This window comes from Coregonus lavaretus (assembly GCF_964263955.1).
Source record: "Coregonus lavaretus genome assembly, chromosome: 4".
Taxonomy (NCBI): Eukaryota; Metazoa; Chordata; class Actinopteri; order Salmoniformes; family Salmonidae; genus Coregonus; species Coregonus lavaretus.
This window is the reverse complement of record NC_139991.1, coordinates 34,670,850-34,682,970: the sequence shown is the minus strand read 5'-3', so window position 1 is coordinate 34,682,970 and position 12,121 is coordinate 34,670,850. Positions and strand designations below refer to the sequence as shown.

The window sequence follows — 12,121 nt, the reverse complement described above, 5'->3', positions numbered from 1 at the left end:
GTGAATGACCTGCAGAGAGCTGGGACCAAAGTAACAAAGCCTACCATCAGTAACACACTACGCCGCCAGGGACTCAAATCCTGCAGTGCCAGCCGTGTCCCCCTGCTTAAGCCAGTACATGTCCAGGCCCGTCCGAAGTTTGCTAGAGTGCATTTGGATGATCCAGAAGAGGATTGGGAGAATGTCATGTGGTCAGATGAAACCAAAATATAACTTTTTGGTAAAAACTCAACACGTCGTTTTTGGAGGACAAAGAATGCTGAGTTGCATCCAAAGAACACCATACCTAATGTGAAGCATGGGGGTGGAAACATCATACTTTGGGGCTGTTTTTCTGCAAAGAGACCAGGACGACTGATCCGTGTAAAGGAAAGAATGAATGGGGCCATGTATCGTGAGATTTTGAGTGAAAACCTCCTTCCATCAGCAAGGGCATTGAAGATTAAACGTGGCTGGGTCTTTCAGCATGACAATGATCCCAAACACACCGCCCGGGCAACGAAGGAGTGGCTTCGTAAGAAGCATTTCAAGGTCCTGGAGTGGCCTAGCCAGTCTCCAGATCTCAACCCCATAGAAAATCTTTGGAGGGAGTTGAAAGTCCGTGTTGCCCAGCGACAGCCCCAAAACATCACTGCTCTAGAGGAGATCTGCATGGAGGAATGGGCCAAAATACCAGCAACAGTGTGTGAAAACCTTGTGAAGACTTACAGAAAACGTTTGACCTGTGTCATTGCCAACAAAGGGTATATAACAAAGGATTGAGAAACTTTTGTTATTGACCAAATACTTATTTTCCACCATAATTTGCAAATAAATTCATTAAAAATCCTACAATGTGATTTTCTGGATTTTCTTTTCTCATTTTTTCTGTCATAGTTGACGTGTACCTATGATGAAAATTACAGGCCTCTCTCATCTTTTTAAGTGGGAGAACTTGCACAATTGGTGGCTGACTAAATACTTTTTTTCCCCACTGTACATGTATTTTTTATTTTTCAGAAATCAAGAAAAGTTTACTCGCCTGCTTACATTTTTCATTTGAACAGGGATAACTATCAGCCACCCAAAGAGTGGCTGATTACATTACTATTGAAGCAGGAGGCAAATGGTCAATATAAAAGCCATGTACACCTCAAAAACTGGAGACTGCTCACTTTATTGTGCTGTGATACCCATATTCTATCAAAAATGCACTTAGAATGAAGAAATTAATAAGTAGAATTAACCAAAGTCAGCAATCTGGCTACATTAGTGACAATATTCATTATTTTCTTGAAACTATTGAACATTATGAAAAGGAAGAAAAGGCAGGTTTGATGTTTATTGCAGCTTTTGAGAAGGCTTTTGGTAAGATAAAATTGGATTTCATTTATGGATGCCTTCAGTATTTTAGTAGTTTATTCAATGGTTTGGGGTCTTCTATCCAAAACCAGTGAGTAAAGCAGTGAATAATGGGTATTTATCTGACAACTTTGAGTTATTTAGAGGGCCCCGACTATCGCCTTATTTATTCTTATTGGTTAGAGACATACCATTTTCATTTGGAAAACAACAAATTGGTTGCCTTCACACACAAATTCCACTCTTTCTGGGAGGAGCAGTTTGATACTCCCATCCCTTGAAAACAGGTTTTTGGCTTGATTTATAAAACAACATTAGACGCCATCTTCAGTTGAAGATATTGTAAAAATATCTGGCTACAAACAAGATGATGGTGCATCGAAGAATCACATTTGTGCCGTTTTTGTGGTGTGGAGTATTTGCAAAAGAAAATCTGGTATTGCCCCATAGTTGTTAACTTTGTGGTCCTCTGTAGCTCAGTTGGTAGAGCACGGCGCTTGTAACGCCAAGGTAGTGGGTTCGATCCCCGGGACCACCCATACACAAAAAATGTATGCACAAATGACTGTAAGTCGCTTTGGATAAAAGCGTCTGCTAAATGGCATATTATTATTATAACTTTATTTTCTATAATAGTTTTTTCAAAATAGTTTTTTTGTATTTTTACACCCTTTTTCTTCCCAATTTCGTGATATCCAATTGCTATCCAATTACGATCTTATCTCATCGCTGCAACTCCTCAATAGGCTCGGGAGAGGCGAAGGTCGAGTCATGCGTCCTACGAAACATGACCCTCCAAGCCGCGCTGCTTCTTAACACCCGCTCACTTGACCCGGGCAAATTGTGCACCGCCCTATGGGACTCTCGGTCACAGCTGGATCGAACCCCAGGCTGTAGTGACGCCTCAACACTGCGATGCAGTGACTTAGACCACTGCGCCACTCGGGAGTCCCGTAGTTGCTAACTTTTGGGTAAAAGTAAAACAGTGGTTACTCCCTGTTTTGTTATAATAATAAAATAATAAATAATTGGTCATTTAGCAGACGCTCTTATCCAGAGCGACTAGGGTTAAGTGCCTTGCTCAAGGGCACATCGACAGATTTTTCACCTAGTCGGCTCGGGGATTAGAACCAGCGACCTTTCGGTTACTGGCACAACGCTCTTAACCACTAAGCTACCTGCCGCCCACCACTAAGCTACCTGCCGTTATATCTCCACCAACAGTTATATTGGGTGACTTAAGGGATAGAAGCAACACGATATACAATCTCTTAATTCTGCTGGGGAAAGCTTTCCTTTTTTAAACTTCTAAATATCTGTCAAACACTTTTATACACTAGAAGGATTGATCAACAAAAAAAAATAATGGGAGGTCTCCAGATTTTACTGATAAGTGTGACCAAATAACAAGTCAAGAGAGATGGGCCTGATTTCATAGGCAAAGGAAATGTGCTCCTGATCGATAGTCATATGACAATTCTAGTTGTTGTTATTATTATATTTTTATATTTTTTTTATTGTGTTATTTTTTTAAATGTCCTTTTGTAGTTTGTTAGAGTAATTGCTTGTTTGTTTTTGTGTGTCCAACACACTGAGGTATTGGGCTGAAGAGGGTGGGGTGTTCTGGGGGAGGCGTGGCGGTAGTCTGGGGGACCATGAACCTTCTCTATTGTGGGATGGTTAATGCAATGGCTGTCAATGGTATTACATACCTATGATTGTTTTTTAAATGAAGGAAATAAATACCATCAAAAATAAATATTTTAAATAATAAAAATAGTTTAGTCCTCAAAAAAAAATAATGAATTCAGAGGAAGATGTTTTAAACCAAGACATCATGCACTACATTTCCCTCTACATTTCCCAATAAATATTCCTACAGGAGGCTACCAGAGAAAATCCTTGTAAGGTAGCTTAGTGGGTAAGAGCGTTGTGCCAGTAACCGAAAGGTCGCTGGTTCTAATCCCCGAGCCGACTAGGTGAAAAATCTGTCGGTGCCCTTAAGCAAGGCACTTAACCCTAATTGCTCATGTAAGTCGCTCTGGATAAGAGCGTCTGCTAAGTGACTAAAATGTAAATGTAAATATATCCGAGGAAGATTCCCTAAATACAGTATAATGAAATCTGCTGCTCTGGTGTGTTGTTGTTTCCTGGTGCTGCTGCTAATGTTGTATGTTTGGGAAGGAAATTCACAGGTATCACTCTATATTCCTCATGCTGCCTGCTGCCAGCCTGATCTCTGCAGATACAAGTGGAAAGGGGTGATAAGAGGAATATACCCACTGAGTCATAGAGTCCTGTGTAGCTCAGTTGGTAGAGCATGGCGTTTGCAACGCCAGGGTTGTGGGTTCGATTCCCACGGGGGGCCAGTATGAAAATGTATGCACTCACTAACTGTAAGTCGCTCTGGATAAAATATAAAGAAATAGAGGCCAAATACTGGACACAGTAGAGTTGGAAGGAAGCGTAAAGTTAGAGCGATTTGTATTTGAGAGGGAGTGTGTTAGAGAGAGACTGTTTTAGAGCTACTGTGTTACAAAAACTGTGGTAAACCATTTTTACACTACTGAGCCCAGCTGACCTGTACTGTGCTGGCCTGGTTACACATCCACCATGGACAAAATTAAAATAACATATCTGAGCCAGCACATTACGGTTCAGGTCAGCACGATAATGTGAAAAGAATATGAGAGCACTGTGTACGTAACTGTCAGTGGAGGCTGCTGATGGGAGGATGGCTCATAATAAGGGCTGGAATGGAGTCAATGGAATGGCATCAAACACATCAAAGACGTGGTTTCCATGTGTTTGTTACCATTCCATTGACTCCATTCCAGCCATTATTATGAGCTGTCCTCCTCTCAGCAGCCTCCACTGGTATCTGTACTGTAGGCTGGAAATCCTCTCCGGCATAAAGCTAGTGGAGTCGTGGCCTTTGGTTACACTGCATGCTAAGAGAGCTGCTATACTAGAGATGTGAGTCGCTCAGAGGAGGGAGTGACTGATCGGCCATTTTGGAGATTGCTATTGCTGGCCTCTAGCTGCTGGCTTCTCTTCTGACATAAATTGGCATGTTAGTGTGTTGAACCATAATATTCCCTGAGTGTTAAGCCTTGACTGTGGTGCTATGGAAACAGAGGAGGGATAATCTTAAAGGCACTGTAAACTATTGTCTCACAGTTTGCCTGTGTCTGAAATGGCACCCTATTCCCTATATAGCACACTACCTTTGACCAGAGCCCTGGTCAAACGTAGTGCACTACATAGGGGATAAGGTGCCCTTTCGGACGCAGACTGTTTGATACAGTGTGTTATTGATGATTGATTTTCTTCCTCTCTCATGTCCTTTGCCTTGACTCTGACCCCTGTATGGAACCTGAATATGCTTCTCTCTCTGTCTCCACAGCTAGCCAGGCCAGAGATCTGTTGTCTAAGATGTTGATTATTGATCCAGCCAAGCGGATACAAGTGGACGAAGCCTTACAGCACCCCTACATCAACGTTTGGTACGACCCAGCCGAGGTGGAGGCGGTGAGTAGGAGGAGCATAGAATGAGAATGAAGGAATTAGAATGACATCATTCTATGAGGATGAATCTGTACCCAGCTATCACATAATGTTCTGAGAACAATATGTTTCTTAGAGCTTGGTGAGATGGTGGTTTTTATTTTGCATACAACCTTCCCACAATTGGTGCAGGATAGTTGTTTGGCTTTGGAAAATTCTCAGCACATTTAAGAACCTGAAAAAAATAAGTTATTTTCTTGATATTTCATTACTTTAACAGAATGTTTCCTAAAAGTTCAAACATGGTTACATTTCAGTTAAAATTTGGTAATGTTCTAGGAATGTTCTCCAACTGGTTTAATATTGGGAATGTTCTCAAAAGGTTCAGAACATTAAGAAACAACATTCTTCTGTGGGATTTGCTGTACTTCAGCATAGCGTTTCCTCCGTTTCCTCATGGTTCTATTTAAAGTCATGTTCTCAAATTGTTCCGAGAACATTAAGACAACGTTCCATAAAAAGCACAATAAAATGTTTACGTTCAGAGAACGTTCTAAGAATGTTATTTAAAAACATACATTCAGTTCTCAGAACGTGAAGAAAACTTTCCATAAAAAACACAAGAAAACTTTAGTAACGTTCAGAGAATGTTCTAAGAATGTTATTTAAAAACATTACATTCTTAGCATCAGCAAAACATATTGAAATATTCCATAACGTTTTTAGGAAGTTATTCAATTAATACAACTTCACAGGAAAACATTAAAGGAACCAGAGTAAATTGTTCTCAGAACATCCCTGCAACCTAAAAATAAAAGTTCCCAGAAAAGTCAAAATATTCACTTCTGTTTTCAGGAAAGGTATGACTTTTTTCCCACAACCAATGTGAAACCAAAAACATACATTCCCACAACTACCAAGGAACCAGATGTGCTAGCTGGGTAGCCAGAATGAGAGTGGCAGCCTTATAGATTAGTAGCCCTAGCTCAATCCTATAGCTCGTCGCCCGTTTAGTTAAGCCTGTTTCCATTTGCCTTGTGTTTGTATTAGAGGTGTGTAGATATATACTGTAGGTAATGGTTACTATGGGAACTGTCCGGAGAGAGTGCATTTTCTATATATATATATATTATTATTTTATTTTTTTTATTTTTTTTTACATCTCATAATTTTTTTTTTTTGTCAAACCTTTTATGGTCATCCCCTACCCACTTAGGCTTATAGAAACATGTACGCATGCTACTGACAATCATGAACTGTAGATACATCCCAGCAGGCTAAACTGGTTGTTTTGCCGGCGGGAATGTGCATGATTCCTCAAATAGGACACATACACACAGTGTCAATACTTTTGGAGAATACACTACATTATCCTCCAAGGGTTGTGAATGATGGGAGTCATGTGATAAGGACAGATCTTACTGGAACATAATAGACATAATAGCAGGCATTTATTGAGGTCCACTGGTTATGTGCTTATGCATTAAGTATAGTCATTCCCTCTTGAAGACCTTTGTCATTATGAGATAATGTGAGATTGGGAAAAAGCCATTTGCAGCCCGTCTCTTGCTTGATGAATTCTTTAGATGCAATACACACAAAGTATGCCTATTTGCCTATGCATAATGCAATACAGTATGAATGGCTTTCCCTGAACTGTAATACAGTGAGCATACATAGGACTGGGGTGGTGCATGTAAGCTAACCGTCTCTGTTAGCCTGGAACGACTTTATATGAAAGAAGTGTACAAATATACAGTATGAACAGCTCTCAACAAGATAAATTAATACAATGATCAAGTTTATTGTTACTTCCTTATTTGAGATCGAATCACACACCTTCACTATAATATCTTTGTTTGGAAATATGAATATGCGTTTTAAAGTATTATATGACTTTTAATGTGGGGAGAACAAGTATTTGATACACTGCCGATTTTGCAGGTTTTCCTACTTACAAAGCATGTAGAGGTCTGTAATTTTTATCATAGGTACACTTCAACTGTGAGAGACTGAATCTAAAACCAAAATCCAGAAAATCACATTTTATGATTTTTAAGTAATTAATTTGCATTTTATTGCATGACATAAGTATTTGATCACCTACCAACCAGTAGGAATTCCGGCTCTCACAGACCTGTTAGTTTTTCTTTAAGAAGCCCTCCTGTTCTCCACTCATTACCTGTATTAACTGCACCTGTTTGAACTCATTACCTGTATAAAAGACACCTGTCCACACACTCAATCAAACAGACTCCAACCTCTCCACAATGGCCAAAACCAGAGAGCTGTGTAAGGACATCAGGGATAAAATTGTAGACCTGCACAAGGCTGGGATGGGCTACAGGACAATAGGCAAGCAGCTTGGTGAGAAGGCAACAACTGTTGGCGCAATTATTAGAAAATGGAAGAAGTTCAAGATGACGGTCAATCATCCTCGGTCTGGGGCTCCATGCAAGATCTCACCTCGTGCGGCATCAATGATCATGAGGAAGGTGAGGGATCAGCCCAGAACTACACGGCAGGACCTGGTCAATGACCTGAAGAGAGCTGGGACTACAGTCTCAAAGAAAACCATTAGTAACACACTACGCCGTCATGGATTAAAATCCTGCAGCGCACGCAAGGTCCCCCTGCTCAAGCCAGCGCATGTCCAGGCCCGTCTGAAGTTTGCCAATGACCATCTGGATGATCCAGAGGAGGAATGGGAGAAGGTCATGTGGTCTGAGACAAAAATAGAGCTTTTTGGTCTAAACTCCACTCGCCGTGTTTGGAGGAAGAAGAAGGATGAGTACAACCCCAAGAACACCATCCCAACCGTGAAGCATGGAGGTGGAAACATCATTCTTTGGGGATGCTTTTCTGCAAAGGGGACAGGACGACTGCACCGTATTGAGGGGAGGATGGATGGGGCCATGTATTGCGAGATCTTGGCCAACAACCTCCTTCCCTCAGTAAGAGCATTGGAGATGGGTCGTGGCTGGGTCTTCCAGCATGACAACGACCCGAAACACACAGCCAGGGCAACTAAGGAGTGGCTCCGTAAGAAGCATCTCAAGGTCCTGGAGTGGCCAAGCCAGTCTCCAGACCTGAACCCAATAGAAAATATTTGGAGGGAGCTGAAAGTCCGTATTGCCCAGCGACAGCCCCGAAACCTGAAGGATCTGGAGAAGGTCTGTATGGAGGAGTGGGCCAAAATCCCTGCTGCAGTGTGTGCAAACCTGGTCAAGACCTACAGTGTCAAGAATGCTGTAGGTGGGTGTAGTGGTGGAATCAAGCGCAGGACACCGAAGTATAGTCCAAAAGACTTTAGTGCAATTCCCAACAAGGGAAAAATCGAACACACTGGCCCGAAGGCGAAACTACGCACGAAGGCGACAAAACAAAAGGCGCACAAACTTATAGGACACTAATTACACTAAACGAGAACAGGTGTCACAACAAACAGACAAAAGCAAACGAACATAGAAACATGCAACGGTGGCAGCTAGTATTCCGGAGACAACGAACGCCGAAGCCTGCCCGAACAAGGAAGAGAGGCAGCCTCGGCCGAAACCGTGACAGTACCCCTCCCTTGACGCGCGGCTCCAGACGTGCGCCGACTCCGGCCTCGGGGACGACCAGGAGGACGCGGAGCAGGGTGCGTCGGGTGCCCACGATGGAATTCCGTCAGGAGAGACGGGTCCAAAATGTCTCTCCTCGGCACCCAGCACCGTTCCTCCGGACCGTACCCCTCCCACTCCACTAGATATTGGAGACCCCCCATCCGACGTCTCGAATCCAAGATGGACCTCACGGAGTACGCCGGTGCCCCCTCGATGTCCAATGGGGGCGGAGGAGTCTCCCTGATCTCACTTTCTTGGAGTGGGCCAGCTACCACCGGCCTGAGAAGAGACACATGGAACGAGGGGTTAATACTTTTATATTCAACAGGTAGTTGTAATTTGTAACACACCTCGTTCAACCTTCTCAGGACTTTAAATGGCCCTACAAACCGCCGACCCAGTTTCCGACAGGGCAGGCGGAGGGGCAGGTTTCTGGTAGAGAGCCAGACTCGATCACCAGGTGCGTACACCGGTCCCTCACTGCGGTGGAGATCGGCGCTCGCCTTATGACGACGGAGGGCCCGCTGCAGGTGGACGTGTGCAGCGTTCCATGTCTCCTCCGAGCGCCGCGCCCACTCATCCACCGCAGGAGCCTCGATCTGGCTCTGCTGCCAAGGTGCCAGAACCGGCTGGTAACCTAACACACATTGGAAAGGGGTTAGGTTAGTGGAGGAATGGCGTAGGGAATTCTGGGCCATCTCGGCCCAGGGAACGTACCTTGCCCACTCCTCCGGCCGGTCCTGGCAGTATGTTCTAAGAAACCTACCCACATCCTGGTTCACGCGTTCCACCTGCCCATTACTCTCCGGGTGGTAACCCGAGGTGAGGCTCACCGAGACCCCCAACCGCTCCATAAAGGCTCTCCAGACCCTGGAGGTCAATTGGGGACCTCGATCAGACACAATATCCTCGGGTACCCCGTAGTGCCGGAACACATGGGGGAATAGTGCTTCGGCAGTTTGCAGGGCAGTAGGAAGGCCCGGCATGGGGAGCAAACGACAGGCCTTAGAAAACCGGTCCACAACGACCAGTATAGTGGTATTCCCCTGTGAAGGAGGAAGGTCAGTAAGGAAATCCACCGAGAGGTGGGACCATGGTCGTTGTGGAACGGGCAGGGGTAGTAACTTACCCCTAGGCAGATGTCTAGGCGCCTTACACTGGGCGCACACCGAGCAGGAGGAAACATAAACCCTCACATCCCTTGCCAACGTGGGCCACCAGTACTTGGCACTAAGACAGTGCACTGTCCGGCCGATACCAGGGTGTCCAGAGGAGGGTGACGTGTGAGCCCAATAGATCAATCGATCCCGAACCTCGAGCGGAACGTACTTCCGACCCTCCGGGCATTGCGGTGGACTAGGGTCGGTGCGTAACGCCCGCTCGAGCTCAGCATCGACCTCCCACACTACCGGTGCCACCAGACACGACTCCGGCAGTATGGGAGTGGGCTCCACGGACCTCTCCTCCGTGTCATATCGCCGAGACAGTGCATCTGCCTTACCGTTCTGTGACCCAGGGATGTACGTGATCTTAAATGTAAACCGGGTCAAAAACATATTCCATCTTGCCTGGCGAGGGTTCAGCCTCCTCGCTGCCCGGATGTACTCCAGGTTACGGTGGTCCGTCAAAATGAGGAAAGGGTGTTGAGCCCCCTCAAGCCAGTGCCTCCACACCTTTAGGGCCTGTACCACGGCTAACAGCTCCCTGTCCCCTACGTCATAGTTTCGCTCCGCCGGACTGAGCTTCTTGGAATAAAAAGCACAGGGGCGGAGTTTAGGTGGCGCGCCTGACCGTTGTGAAAGCACGGCTCCTATACCGGCCTCTGACGCGTCCACCTCTACCTGAAATGGCAAGGAGGGATCCGGATGCGCCAGCACCGGGGCCGAGGTAAACAGGTCCTTCAGCCTCCCAAACGCCCTGTCCGCCTCAGCAGACCACTGCAGACGCACCGGACCCCCCTTCAAAAGAGACGTGATGGGAGCTGCCACCTGTCCAAAACCCCGGATAAACCTCCGGTAGTAATTCGCAAACCCCAAAAACTGCTGCACCTCCTTCACAGTGGTTGGTGTTTGCCAATTACGCACGGCTGATACCCGGTCTACCTCCATCTTCACCCCTGACGCAGACAACTGATACCCCAAAAAGGAGACCGACTCCTGGAAAAACAGACACTTCTCTGCCTTCACATACAGGTCGTGCTCCACCAGCCTCCGCAACACTCTGCGCACCAGGGCCACATGCTCGACTCGGGTAGGCGAGTACACGAGAATGTCATCTATGTACACAACCACCCCCTGCCCCTGCATGTCCCTGAAGATCTCATCCACGAATGATTGGAAAACTGACGGAGCGTTCATCAACCCGTATGGCATGACAAGATACTCGTAATGGCCCGAGGTGGTACTAAAGGCTGTCTTCCATTCATCGCCCTTCCTGATGCGCACCAAGTTGTACGCGCTCCTGAGATCTAATTTAGTGAAGAAATGCGCCCCATGCAATGACTCAGTCATGGTCGCAATCAGCGGGAGTGGATAACTGTACTTCACCGTGATCTGATTGAGACCACGGTAATCGATGCACGGGCGTAAACCACCATCCTTTTTCTTCACAAAAAAGAAACTCGAGGACGCAGGGGAAGTGGAAGGCCGTATGTATCCTTGTCTCAGAGATTCGTCTATGTAAGTCTCCATAGCTTTCTTCTCCTCCTGAGACAGAGGATACACATGGCTCCGTGGGAGCGCAGCTCCTGCCTGGAGGTCTATCGCACAATCTCCCTGCCTATGGGGCGGCAACCGCGTCGCCCTCGACTTACTAAACGCAATAGCCAAATCCCCATACTCAGGGGGAACGTGCAATGCGGGCACCTGGTTTGGACTCTCCACCGAGGTAGCCCCTACGGAAACGCCCAAACATCGACCCACACACTGGGCAGACCACTCCATCAGAGCCCTCTCCTGCCACGAAATAGATGGGTTATGGGTACTCAACCAGGGCATGCCCAGCACCACCGGATACGCAGGCGAGTCGATCAGAAATAGCTGAATCATCTCCTGATGACCCCCCTGTGCACACATCCTAAGTGGCGCAGTGACCTCCCTGATCAAGCCCGCACCCAACGGACGGCTATCTAGGGCATGAACGGGGAAAGGGACGTCAACAGGGAGAAGGGGAATCCCTAAGGCTAAACAAAACTTCTTATCAACAAAATTCCCAGCCGCGCCTGAATCTACCAGCGCCTTATGCTGGGAATGAGGTGCTACCTGTGGAAAACGCACAGGTATACAGAAATGTGCAACAGAGAGCTCTGGGTGAGTGGGGCGCCTACTCACCTGGAAGGACTCCCCAGTGCGGGACCTGTCGTCCTCTCCCCTAGGAGGCCATCCCCAGCACCTAGCCGCGGTGTGTCCTCCCCGACCACAGTTGGTGCAGGAGATGGACCCCCTCGTAAGCCGACCCCTCCTCTCTCCAGCGCCAGCGCCCCCGAGCTCCATGGGGCACGGCTCGGAGGCGCTGGAGGGTGAAATGGACGGACCCCCCTCGGAACGTCCGCGGGTAGCTAGCAGGTTATCCAGCCTGATGGACATGTCGACCAACTGGTCGAACGAGAGGCTGGTGTCCCTACAGGCCAGCTCCCGACGGACGTCCTCGCGTAGACTACATCTGTAGTG

General features: G+C 46.6%; 1 protein-coding gene across 13 annotated transcripts in view; it reads left to right on the top strand.

The window, feature by feature from the left end:
- mapk10 (mitogen-activated protein kinase 10) overlaps window positions 1-12,121 on the top strand; it is a gene marked incomplete at both ends in the record, with an annotated part of 72,092 nt that overhangs the window by 53,045 nt on the left and 6,926 nt on the right. For 4 of the 13 annotated variants that reach the window (XM_084160555.1, XM_084160544.1, XM_084160554.1 and 1 more), the window contains one exon: window positions 4,748-4,876. The exons of 6 other annotated variants lie outside the window; for them this stretch is intronic. In XM_084160555.1, coding sequence (XP_084016681.1) covers window positions 4,748-4,876 — 129 coding nt within the window. The remainder of the gene's footprint in view (window positions 1-4,747; window positions 4,877-12,121) is intronic. 3 more of the 13 variants (XM_084160548.1, XM_084160556.1, XM_084160546.1) reach the window with 1 other exon arrangement.